Source organism: Mastigoproctus giganteus, chromosome 14 (genome assembly GCF_048544385.1).
Source record: "Mastigoproctus giganteus isolate SK-2022 chromosome 14, ASM4854438v1, whole genome shotgun sequence".
In the NCBI taxonomy this organism is placed as follows: Eukaryota; Metazoa; Arthropoda; class Arachnida; order Uropygi; family Thelyphonidae; genus Mastigoproctus; species Mastigoproctus giganteus.
The window spans coordinates 8,836,834-8,850,830 of NC_143588.1; the positions used below are offsets into that span (position 1 = coordinate 8,836,834).

At 38.9% G+C, this 13,997-nt stretch overlaps 1 protein-coding gene across 1 annotated transcript in view; it reads left to right on the forward strand.

Moving 5' to 3' along the window:
• LOC150074971 (uncharacterized) overlaps positions 1-13,997 on the forward strand; it is a 286,394-nt gene that overhangs the window by 214,455 nt on the left and 57,942 nt on the right. Inside the window, exon 6 of the mRNA XM_090388694.1 lies at positions 3,182-3,511. Coding sequence (XP_090244820.1) covers positions 3,182-3,511 — 330 coding nt within the window. The remainder of the gene's footprint in view (positions 1-3,181; positions 3,512-13,997) is intronic.

Sequence of the window (13,997 nt, forward strand, 5' to 3'; positions counted from 1 at the left end):
GAGATTTTATGGAAGAGCTGAGAACATGCAATGAGAACATCAACTTGGCTCCTGTAGTTACATGGTTTGAAGACATGGACTTCAAAAGGTTTATTGCATGCTCAGAACCCCATTGAATACCTTTAGGCTATGCCAGTACTCCCATCCTGAATTGACCACTGTTATCAAAAATTGGTTTGGAGTCTACTGATGAGGATACAGTGTGTAATTAAGTCCAGAACTGAACCAACTTATTATGAAATGTCATGTCAAGAAAAGGTTCTTTTAAATATGCAGGTGTGCTTGTGCAAGTGTTCCGACATCAGACATGAATCTTTTTTGTGGAGCAAAATGATTTCACTTTAGTGGTTTTTGTTTATTACTTTGTTACAGGATGAATTATATTAAATTCAAGCATTTTGTGGGGATTAACTATAGAATCCCTTTCCTATTCAGTACCCAGATTCCCCCAGCTATATATGAGGAGGAGATGGGGAAACTATAAGATATAATTTTTTTATAGAGAATAATGTTATAGAGTAGCAGCAAAATTCAGGTGTGCCTTGTGAAGAAAAATACATGGAGCTATCACTTTGGTGAGATCCCCATCGTCTGAGTGTGATAAGTAGATCAGTGGTTAACTAATGATTCTTTTGTTATATTAACTTTTGAATTTTGCCCAATAAACTTTAACATTGTGCTGTTGATAAAATATCAGTGAATTCACCTAGTGCAAGAGAGAGAAATATACAGACTCATTTGATTTTTATGGAACTTTTCAGTCTTTTTTTTTTTTTTTTTTTTTGTTAACTTGACATTTTCTGAGTGATAATAATAGTTCACTGTTTATTGACCAAATTTCCATCACAAAATGGTCTACTTCTTAGTATTAGTAGTGGCAAATGGTACAAGAGCAAGCTTATATAACATCAGCCAAGAAATAAACTTCCCATTTCACCTATCCATTCCATTCCAATAGTTTGTCTAGTTCTTCCTTGAATTTATTTAAGCTATCCACGTCCACAACAGATGGAAGTTTGTTCCAGCAATCAACTACTTGCTGGCTAAAGGAAAACTTCTGCATGTCTATTCTACAATGTCTTTCCTCAATTTGAATTTATGACCCCTTATGTGTGTGGTTTGAGCAAGAGGAAGAATGCCATCAGCACTGAGCTTGCTCAATCCATTCATAGCCTTAAACACCTCAATCAGATCACCTCACAGGTACCTAGTCTCCAGATGCTGCAATTTGTAGAACTGATTCCTTTCTTGATAAGAGCACCTCTTTGTTCCTCACCAAACTCATTGCTCTTCTATGTCCTCATTCCAGCAGCTCTACATCCTTCCTAAAATGAGGCCTCCAAACCTATGCAGTACTTAAGATGTGGCCTGACTGCTGCCTTATACAATAGGATAATCATTTCCTCATCCCTGCTAGTAAAGTTTTTGTATATCATTGACAAAACCGTATGTGCTGTCTAAGCAGCCTGTCTGCACTGCCCAGAGAACTTCATATCTACCCCCAGAAACTACCCCAAGGTCTTTTTCCATTTACCACTTTGCTGCTACCCACATGCAGTATTCTGCATTTGTTAATGTTAAACCTCAATTGCTATTTATCAGCCAATGTGCCTAATTTTTCTAGATGTTGCAGTAGCATACTGTCATTAACCACTCTGCCAACCTTTGTATCATCTGCAAACTTGGACATTGTGTGATATGCCTTCGTCAATATCATTAATAAATATACAAAACAAACAGTGGACCCAACACCGAACCATGGGGAACTCCTCTAATAACATAAATAGTCTGCGAAGAGCAGTGGCCATTGATTACCGCTCTGTCTTCTTCCACTCAACCATTCCTTTATGCATAGCACTAACTTGCCCTTAATGCCACACTGCTTTTTTTTTTTTTTTGTACAGCAGTCTTTTATGTGCAACTGTAACAAAAGCTTTCCTGAATTCCAAGTATATGATATTAAAATTATTTTTTGCATCCAGTTCCTCTGTGACTGTATTGCAAGATTTCCGTTTAATAAACCCACACATTTCTTTTCAGACATCTGTTTTATTAGGTATATTAATAGCAACACAATAAAACAAACATGCACAGTTGCACAGTAACTGAATGATACATGCAAAAAATGATTAGAAATAAGGTTATGTATGGATATTGCATGATGTTTAATTTTTATGAGCCATAGACTGTGGAAATTGCCCAACATTATCTTGTGGCTCATTAAACATGTTTTCTCTACTATTAAAAATATAATAGTAATAATAAGTGGGAAATTTAAACCAATTCTATTCAAGCAAACATTTTCTTTTAAAAATGAATTTTTGTTTTTAATTGTCATAGGGACTTTATAAACTATTTTAAAGAGGCAAACTGGCCAATGAGGCAGGGTTTCTGCACCCTTACAAGATTGCACAGAATGTACAAAATTTTGATTGCAGTTTCCTGGTGAACCATGAAACAACTTTGGTTAGATCCCCAATCATCATTGGGGATCTAACCAAATTGGGGATGCATCATGTCATGTTATAGAAATGGATGAATATTAATTATTTATTAGTTATATGCTCAGTTATTTATAAATTCATATTGTACCAGGTTAAAAAATCTGTCAGAGTAATGGCAAAGCCTGTAAATTAAATAAAGATAAGTGGGCTAAGGAGTTCTGATAAAAACAGAAGGAGCTCTTCTGTTTTTATCAGAACTTCAGAAATTCAGCAAAGGTTGACTCATTTCTAATGGATTCTAACCCAAATCTCTTAAAAACGGTCAGAAGGTGGCATAACCACTACCTAGTCTCATTCCAAGATTTGTACACTTTGTTGTTGTTGTTAATGATTCAAGATAAAATAATTTTCATATAACTCCAATAAATGACATATCAAGAAATCATTAGGCGCCTCCGTAGCCAGGTGGGAAGGAGCAGCAGTGCGTAGCGCACGCTTCTTGATTAGACCGGGGTTTGAGCCCGTCACCACCAAATACGGAGGATGCGGAAAGGTCAAGGAATGACCACCGCATATCCCGGAGCAATATGGCCTTAGTTGCTAATGCTCCTAAAAAAAAAACCAAATAACAAATAACAAAATAACAAGAAATCATTCATGTAGATATTCTTGATAATAACATTCACATAGGTGTTCTTAATTTTTGATTGACTGAGTTATTAATTTTGCCATTACAGCTCCACCTGGTTGCCTCCAGTATTATCGCAGTCCCAGTGAAACGGTGAGAAGTTTTAACTTTGGTCCTTCCATACCAGGTAAAGTTCGTTATCTAAGCAATCTGAGGTACACTACTTGCCTGAGAGTAGAAGAGAACTTTTGTTCTATTAAATGGGAATCAGAACTCCCTGATTCATTTTCATGGGGTTATCCTAGTGATGCAGGGGCAAGTGGACCTATCTGTAATGATGATGATTTTGTTGGTATTGATCAGGGATCATTAGATGGAGCAGGCCCTGGTGAAGATAGATTTTGTGGATCAGGTCTCCTTGACAGGAATATTGTTATATGTAAGTTTTAACATAACATTATGTCAATTATTTCCTAAATTTCAATTTTGTGTTACCATGAGAGAGAGAGAGAGAGAGAGAGAGAGAGAGAGAGAGAGAGAGAGAGAGAGGGGGGGAGAGAGAGAGAGAGAGAGAGAGAGAATTGGAATAATGACAATTTGTGATCGATGGCCAACTAAGCCAGGGATGAACATTGCTGTTGTGGATAGATAAATGGCCTCCATAGCCGAGTGGGCAGGAGTGGGAGTGCAATAGCACACGCTCTTTGAGTAGACCGGGGTTCAAGCCCCTGACTGCTGAATACGGTCGATCTGCCAACCGCACTGGACCAGCGTGGCAGATTATGGTCCATTTCCCTCAGCATGAATTGTTGAGGAGGCTTCCATCCTGCAGTGGGTTGATAATGGCTGCACTTTACTTTTTTTTTTTTTTTTTTTTTTTAAATAGCTATAATGTAGATGAATACATTGTAGTTTATGTTAAATTAAAACACCATTTGTTTAATATACAGCTATAAGAGAACAAAATTACTCTCATAAATTAATAAACATTAATAACAATGAAAAGAACTTTAGTTAATTTCATTAATGACTACTTTTAACATTAAAGTAAGCTGAGTTTGGCATTACATCCAGTTGGGAGGTTTAGCTGAGCTTGCAGTTGTGATCATTAATCTGAATTAGTATCAGAAAGCCAAATGATGCAAAGAACCAGACTTTTTCTGTATTAGCCAAAAAATAATTTAAATTGAACAGAATATTCATACTATTCCCATTCCCACAAGGTAACCATCCGGTTCTGCTTTGAATTTTATCTAATCTTTTGTTATTCCCTGAGATTTTATATTTGTGTTTTCCCTTAGATGTCTAGTTGTTCAACTTTGCAGTCCACACCTTCTAAGGCATTCTTCACATTGAAATGGATTCATCATTAATCCTTCTTTGAACCCACTCCAGAAAGTTAATGGTTTTTTTTAAATAGTTCCAAATTCTAATCATCGTCTCGTATAGCAGATTAATTATATCGTTCTTCCTAATAGCAAGGGTCGTCTAAATCATGGACAGAATACCATGTGCTATCCTAGCTCCCTGCTTACACTGCATATTGGATTGAATTGTAACACCAAGTCTTTTTTGTGTTGAACCATCTCTCCCACTAGCTTATACATGACTCTGGGGTTTTCCTGTTCCCAAATGCATAACTTACATTTTGAAGCATTAACTTTAACTGCCATTTTTTTTCAGAATGTACATACAACCAATCTAAGTCTTTTTGAATTATTATGGCCTGACTAGAACTGTTAATTGTCAAATCATCAGTGTATTTTGACAGCTTCCTTTAGACACCCTTGTCAATATCATTTATGAAAATTTGAAATAGAAGGGGACCCAACACTGATTTCTGAGGAATCCCACTTGTTTACTTTGGTCCACCCTGAAGATTGACCATTTATGAAAACCCTCTGTTCCCTATCTTTTAGCAACCTGTGATCCATCATAGAATCTTACCTGTAACTCCACATTATTCTACTTTATACAGCAGCAGCATTCCATGCAAGAATAGCAAAAACTTTACTACAGTCTCGATATATAATTACAAAATTGTTACCAGTCATTTACAAGATTGATTAGGCATGACCTTCCACCAGACAAGATACCATTCTTGCTGAGGTGGTCCTGAATCATTTTCTTAACCCAGACCCATGACCTTCCCTATTGAGAAGTCAAACTGACTGGCCCATAATTACTGAATTCCTCTTTAGCGCCATCTTTGCAGTGTTACGATATAATGGTACCTCATGGTCTTAGATGCCTTGGAACTTAAAATTACAACCACTAGATCCATACATTTCTCTTTAAAAGCAGAATTATCTTCAATATATATCCATATACAGGAAAGAAATACCAAACTGCAAATTTAGTAATTGTAGAAGAATCATTAATAAATTATAAACATCCAAAAAATTACTGGTGCAGGAATAGCAAAGTTAATATTAAAATATTCTGGAGGAATTAAATTTAAGTGCAAATGCATTTAATTAATTTTAATTAGATTAAATTTAATTTTAATTAAATTTACTTGCAAGGACAAGCTCCATTGATAGAGAAATCTGGTGGGATCCAAATGGTGATTAAATTTCAAGTGAATTTAGGACAGAAGCTTTAGGTATACAAATGCTGTAAAGGGCATTGGTTGGCAAAAAAATCTCACTTCTGTATATAGCAAAGAGTAAACTGATTTTGCTACAAAATGCAACAATCTCATATTGTGAAGAAAGTTGCCCTGAGTGCAATCATCATTGCAGCTAATAAAAATCAGGTGCAATTTCAAATCAGTCACAAATAAAAAGCACTTACCCTCAAGGAGAGGTATGCTTGTTGGTGTTTGAAATACGTGGCATTATTTGGATTGTACAGTTATAAGTTATATCTCCCAAGGATTCTGATAGACATTAGAACAGTAAAAAATATGTAAAATGGGGAGAGGAAGAGAGGGGGGGGGGACATGAAATGTAAAGCAGAAAAGCAGCCACTTAAGTAGGCCTTCCCTTCTCACTCCATGACCATTAACAGGGGGGATGAAGGGGAGGATAGAAGTTTACTAAACTCTAACATGGAGCTAAATGATTTTGTAATAATGGAGAGCAAGGTGGAGGAGAAATTGTTGAAGGTAAACATAAAAAAGGCACCTAGGGCAGACGGATCCTATCCAGTTATATTGAAGGAGGCAAGATTGATTAGGCATGACCTTCCACCAGACAAGATACCATTCTTGCTGAGGTGGTCCTGAATCTAAGCAAACCCTTAGCCATAATTATAAGAGCATCCTTAGATTCAGGGGAGGTCCTCATGGACTGTAGATATGCAAACGTATCCCCAATTCACAAAGGGGGTTCAAAGGGCAACACAAGTAATTATAGACCTGTTAGTTTAACTTCTGTTCTGGCAAAAATAATGGAGTCACTGGTTAAAGAAATGATGCAGGATCACCCAGACAAGAAAGGTGATATGCACTTATAGTTCAGACACATGGGTTTGTTAAGGGGAAGTCTTGTCTGATCAGTTTGATTGGATACTATGATGTAGTCACAAAAGAACTGGATGCAAAAAATAATTTTGATATCATATACTTGGATTTCAGGAAAGCTTTGGATACTGTTACACATGAAAGACTGCTGTACAAATTGGAGAGGTATGGCATTAAGGGAAAGTTGCTGCAATGGATGAAGGGATGGTTGGGTGGGAGATGGCAGAGAGTGGTAATATCTGGACACTGCTCTACATTTTGCGCAGGGTTTGGTGCTGGGCCCATTGTTGTTTTGTGTATTTATCAATGATATCAATGAAGGTATATCAGGCTTAATGTCCAAGTTTGCAGATGATACAAAGTTGGCAGAGTTGTTAATGAAGACAGTTACTTCAACAGTTAGGCAGATGGGCTGAGGGAAGGAAGAAGAAAGTTTAACATTGACAAATACAAAGTACTGTATAGTAGTAACCCATGAGAAACATACCAACTGTGTGGTACTACACTCAAGGAGGTGGAGAATTAAAAAACCTGGTGGTAATTGTGCAGTCAGATATGAAGATCTCTGAGCAGTGCAGATGGGCTGCCAGAGCAGGTCATACAGTTTTGTCAATGATATATAAGAATTTTGCTACCAGGGACAAGGAAGTGATTATCATTTGTATAAGGCAATGGTCAGGCCACACCGTGAGTACTGCGTACAGGTCTGGAGATCTCATTTTAGGAAGGATGTAGAGTTGCTAAAATGAGAACAGAGAAGGGCAACAAGAATGGTGAGAAGAACAAAGGGGGTACTCTTACCAAGAGAGGCTTAAATTCTGAAAGTTGCAGCATTTGAAGACTTGGCACCTGCGAATTTATCTGATTGAGGTGTACAAGGCCTTGAATGGTTTGAGCAGACTCAGTGCTGATGGGATACTTCTGCTTGCTCAGATTAAGAACCTGAGGGGGCATAGATTCAAATTGAGAAAAGACAGTTGTAGAATAGATGTGCGGAAGTTTTCCTTTAGCCAGCTGGTAGTTGATTGCTGGAATAGAATTTCATCCATTGTCGTGGAAGTTGGTAGCGTAAATAAATTTAATGCTGAACTAGACAAACATTTGGAGTGACTGGATGGGTGAAATGAGGTTTTTTTTTTTTTTTTTTTTGGATGATGCTGTATAAGCTTGCTTTCTTGCATCATATGCCTCAACTAATGCTAACAGGACCTGACTGGACCAAGCATTACCACCCTATGGCTCACACCCATAAAAACATGTAATCCCTAACCTATTCACCTAACACTCAGTTACCATACATCTAGTTTAAGTACATCTGATGGTATATATGATTCTATATTGATACTGTTTGTCTGATATACCTACTTACAATATATCCATACATCTTTGGCCCACTACAATATTTAACAAACAACTGCAGTAATTGATTCCTCTTGAATTGACTGCTGATTCTTGTGATTGTCCAGAGTAGGAACAGAAAATTTATATCTGAGAAATTAGAAGGTAATGTGCCTTATAAATCTTATCGATCAATTCGGACCTGGAAAGACTGTGCAAGGCTCAAGGAGGAGAATTTTTTTCAGCCTGGTCTGTACTTGTTAACAGAAGGGACTGCTTCTACAGGAATGGGATACACTTAAATAGAAACGGTGCAAGAATATTTGCTGATGCTATTAAGGCAGCGTTAGGTGGGTCGGACAACTGCTAGCATGGGGGGGATACAAGGACTAATAGATTAACAGTAGCCACTGGCAGAGGTGAAAGTGATTCTTGCACTACTTCTATTGGAATGAGTAGAAGCCTGGAAAACAAGATGCAGGATATTTCAGAGACTGCGGGGAGTCATTGTGGTACAAGTAAACACATGGGTTGTGCTAGGTTAGCTAACAAAAAGAACAGGTGCATGTATACAGGCCTGTATACAGGTGCATGTATACAGGCCAATGCTAGAAGTTTGGTAAATAAATTTGATGAATTTGAGGTATTGCTCAAAGCATCAAAGGCAGATATTGTTTGGATATCAGAGACGTGGTGTCACACATATATAAGGAATGCAGAACTGGAATTTGGGGAGTACAACGTCTACAGAAAGGATAGACAGGATATTGGGAGATCAGAATTGAGAGTAGGAGTGTGCTATAGGCCTAATGACTCTGATGAGTATAATAAGAAACTGTACAGGGAAATAGAGTTGGCCAGTAAATCAGAGAGTCTTATAATGGGTAATTTTAATTTCCCAGGTATTGACTGGAATTTGTGGGTTGGTCACTCACACACCAGCAAGGATTTTGTGGATTTATTGGATGATTGTTTTCTACATCAGTATGTTAGAGAGGCAACTAGAGGGAGTAATACTCTTGATTTGATTATCAGTAGTGATTCTTCATGCATTAAGAATCTGCAGATAGAGGAACCACTAGGTGGCAGTGATCACAGTGTGCTGAAGTGGGATTTACTCAAAGAGATAACTACCATCAGGGGTAAAGGGAAGGGTTATTGCTTTCGTAAAGGCGACTAGGATGGTCTGAGACAGTATTTAAATTCTATACAGTGGGACCAACTGATGATGTTACCAACAGCAAATTCAAAATGGGAAGCATTAAAGTACTTATCTTGGAAGCTACTAGGGTTTACATACCAACTAAGAAATATTGTTCAAGGTTTAGGCCTAAATGGATGTCAGATAAACTAATGAGACATATGGCAGAGAAGAAAAATGCATGGGATACATATAAATTAACATGTGACACAGAAGCCTATGATAGATATAAGTTGATCTGTAACCAAGTTACAAAGGAGGTTAGGCAGGCGAAGGCAGATTATGAGAAATCTTTGGCAAGGGATGCAAAGAAAAACAGCAAAGAGTTCTTTACTTATGTAAACTCTGGAAGGAAAGGGATGAATCAGATTTGTCCACTTGATATCGATGGTTCAACTGTTGATGATCCTGATCAGGTAGCTATCAAACTAAATCAATATTATGCATTGACATTCACACATGAGGAGCTATTCAGCGAGGGGAATGCCAGAGGTGTATTAAACTCTGGTAGTAAGCTAGATAATCTTGGAATAACTGAGAGTAAAGTGGAGGAGACATTGTTGAAGATAAACACAAGAAAGGCACCTGGGGTGGATGGGATCTATCCAGTTATATTAAAGGAGGCAGCAAAGGAAGTAAGCAAACCCTTAGCCATAATTATGAGAGCTTCCTTGGACTCAGGGGAGGTACCCATAGACTGGAGATGTGCAAATGTGACCCTAATTCACAAAGGGGGATCAAAGGCTGACACAAGTAATTATAGACCTGTGAGTTTAACTTCTGTTCCAGGAAAATTAATGGAGACACTGGTTAAAGAAGCACTGCAGGATCATCTAGACAAGACTTCAGTTATAGCACATGGAAGACTGCTGCACAAATTGGAACAGTGTGGAATTGGAGGCAAATTGCTGCTATGGATAAAGGGGTGGTTGAGGGGGAGAAGACATCGTGGTAATCAATGGACACTGCTCATCGTGGATTAATGTTATTAGTGGAGTCCCTCAGGGTTCAGTGTTGGGTCCATTATTGTTTTCTGTATTTATATATATAATATTGATAATGGTATATCAAGCTTAATGTCCAAGTTTGGAGACGATACAAAAGTTGGCAGGGTTGTTAAGGACACTACTGACGCTATGCTGCTGCAACAGGATCTGGAAAGGTTGAGCAGATGGGCTGAGATGTGGCAAATGAAGTTTAACATTGACAAATGTAAAGTATTACATATGGGAAACAGCAACCCCAGAGCAACATATCAACTCTTTGGTACTACACTGACAGTAGTAGAGAATGAAAAGGACCTGGGGGTAATTGTGCAGGCAGATATGAAGTTCTCTGATCAGTGCAGACGGGCTGCAAGAGTAGCTCATGGTGTCTTATCAATGATATACAGGAATTTTTCTAGCAGGGATAAGGAGGTGATTATTCCCTTGTGTAAGGCAATGGTTAGGCCACACTTTGAGTACTGTATACAGGTCTGGAGGCCTCATTTCAAGAAGGATGTAGAGCTGCTGGAACGAGTACAGAGAAGGGCAACAAGGTTAGTGAATGAAACAAAGGGTTGCTCTTACAAAGAAAGGCTTAAATTTTGCAAATTACAGTGTCTGAAGACTAGGCACCGTCTAGGTGATCTGACAGAGGTGTATAAAGCCATTAGCATTAGCATTAGTAGAGGCATATGATGCAAGAAAGCAAGCTTATTCAGCCAAAAAAAAAAACAAAAAAAAACCACTACTCCCATTTCACCCCCCAAAAAAAAAAAACCACTACTCCCATCTCACAGCTGAGCCTTAAATTTGTTTAGGCTATCAACTTCAACAACAAGCGATGGGAGTCTATTCCACAAACCAACTGCCCACTGGCTAAAGGCAAATTTCCGCACATCTATCCGACATCCGTCCTTCCTCAATTTGAATTTATGCCCTCTCAGGTGATTATTCTGAGCAAGAGGAAGAATCCCATCGGCATTGAGCATGCTCAAGCCGTTCAAAGCCTTATACACCTCTATCAGATCACCTCGCCGATGCCTAGTCTCCAGGCTCTGTAATTTGCAAAACTTAAGCCTTTCTTCGTAAGAGCAACCCTTTGTTCCATTCACTAATCTTGTTGCCCTTCTCTGTACTCGTTCCAGCAGCTCTACATCTTTCTTGAAATGAGGCCTCCAGACCTGTATACAGTACTCAAGGTGTGGCCTGACCAATGCCTTATACAAGGGAATAATCACATCCCTGTCCCTGCTAGAAAAATTCCTGTATATCATTGACAAGACACCATGAGCTACTCTTGCAGCTTGTCTGCACTGCTCAGAGAACTTCATATCTGCCTGCACAATTACCCCCAGGTCCTTTTCATTCTCTACCACTGTCAGCGTAGTACCACAGAGTTGATACGTTGATCTGGGATCACTGTTTCCCATATGTAGTACTTTACATTTGTCAATGTTAAACTTCATTTGCCACCTCTCAGCCCATCTGCTCAACCTTTCCAGATCCTGTTGCAGCAGCATAGTATCAGTAGTGTCCTTAACAATCCTGCCAACCTTGGTATCGTCTGCACACTTGGACATTAAGCCTGATACACCATCATCAATATCATTTATAAATACAGAAAACAACAATGGACCCAACACTGAACCCTGAGGAACTCCACTAATAACATTAGTCCACGTTGAGCAGTCCATTGATTACCAATCTCTGTCGTCTGCCACTCAACCATCCCTTTATCCATAGCAGCAATTTGCCTCCAATGCCACACTTCTCCGATTTGTGCAGCAGTCTTCCATGCGCAACGGTATCAAAAGCCTTTCTAAGATCCAAATATATAATATCAAAGTTATTCCCTGCATCCAGTTCTTTTGTGACTACATCATAGTATCCAATCAAACTGGTCAGACAAGACCTGCCCTTAACAAAACCATGCTGTGTCTGAGCTATAACTGAATTCTTGTCCAGATGATCCTGCAGTGCTTCTTTAACCAGTGCCTCCATTAATTTTCCTGGAACCGAAGTTAAACTAACAGGTCTATAATTACTTGTGTCAGCCTTTGATCCTCCTTTGTGAATTGGGGTTACATTTGCACATCTCCAGTCCATGGGTACCTCCCCTGAGTCCAAAGAAGCTCTCATAATTATGGCTAGGGGTTTGCTTATTTCCTTTGCTGCCTCCTTTAATATAACTGGATAGATCCCATCCACCCTGGGTGCCTTTGTTATGTTTATCCTCAACAATTTCTCCTCCACTTTCCTCTCAGTTATTAGAAAATAATCTAGCTCACTGCTAATGTTTACTTCACCTACGACATTCCCCTTCCTGAATAACTCCTCATGTGTGAATGTAGATGCAAAATACTCGTTTAGATTGTTAGCCACCTGAGCTGGATCCTCAATTGTTGAACCATCAACATCCAGTGGACCAATCTGATTCATCCCTTTCCTTCTTGAGTTTAAATAGGTAAAAAACTCTTTTCTGTTTTTCTTTGCGTCCTTTGCCAAGGATTTCTCATAATCTGCCTTTGCCTGCCTAATCTCCTTTGTGACTTGTTTACAGACCAACTTATATCTATCATAGGCTTCCATGTCACCCATTAATTTGTATGTATCCCATGCATTTTTCTTCTCTGCCATATGTCTCATTAGTTCATTTGACAACCATTTAGGCCTGAACCTTGAACAATATTTCTTGGTTGGTATGTAAAGCCTGGTAGCTTCCAAGATTAGTTCCTTGAATGCGTCCCATTTTGAATTTGCTGTTGGTAACATCATCAGTTGGTCCCACTGTATAGAATTTAAATACTGTCTCAGGCCATCATAGTCGCCTTTACGAAAGCAAAAACCCTTCCCTTTACCTCTGATGGTAGTTACCTCCTTGAGTAAACCCCCACCACCAAATACGGAAGATGCGGAAAGGTCAGGGAATGACCACCGCATATTCCCGGAGCATTATGGCCTTAGTTGCTAATGCTCCTAAAAACCAAATAACAACAACAACAACGAGTAAATCCCACTTCAGCACACTGTGATCACTGCCACCCAGTGGTTCCTTTATCTGCAGATTCCTAATGCATGAAGAATCACTACTGATAATCAGATCAAGAGTATTACTCCCTCTAGTTGCCTCCCGAACATGCTGGTGTAGAAAACAATCATCCAATAAATCCACAAAAGCCTTGCTAGTGTGTGAGTGACCAACCCACAAATTCCAGTCAATATCTGGGAAATTAAAATCCCCCATTATAAGACTCTCTGATTTACTGGCCCATTCTATTTCCCTGTACAGTATCTTATTATACTCATCAGAGTCATTAGGCCTATAGCACACTCCTACTCTCAATTTTGATTTACCTATGCTTATGTCACACCAAACTGACTCGGCACTGCCCTGTCCATCAATGTCGACTGGCTTCACTTCCTTGTATTTTATGTGTTTTTTAACTAAGAGCATAACCCCTCCTCCCCTCCTGTCCTGTCTATCCTTTCTGTACACATTGTACTCCCCAAATTCCAGTTCTGCATTCCTTATATCTGTGTGACACCACGTCTCTGATATCCCAACAATATCTGCCTTTGATGTTTTGAGCAATACCTCAAATTCATCAAATTTATTTACTAAACTCCTAGCATTGGTGTACACGCAAGTATACATGCACCTGTTTCTATTCTTAGCTACCCTAACACAACCCATGTGTTTACTTGTACCGCAATGACTTCCAGCAGTCTCTGAAATATCCTACATCTTGTTTTTCAGGCTTCTGCTCATTCCAATAGAAGCAGTGCAAGAATCTCTTTCACCTGTGCCAGTGGCTACTGTTAATCCATTAGTCTTTGTCTCCCCCCCCCCCAAGCTAGCAGTTTTCCGACCCACCTAACACTGCCTCGATAGCATCAGCAAATATTCTTGCACCCTTTCTATTTAAGTGTATCC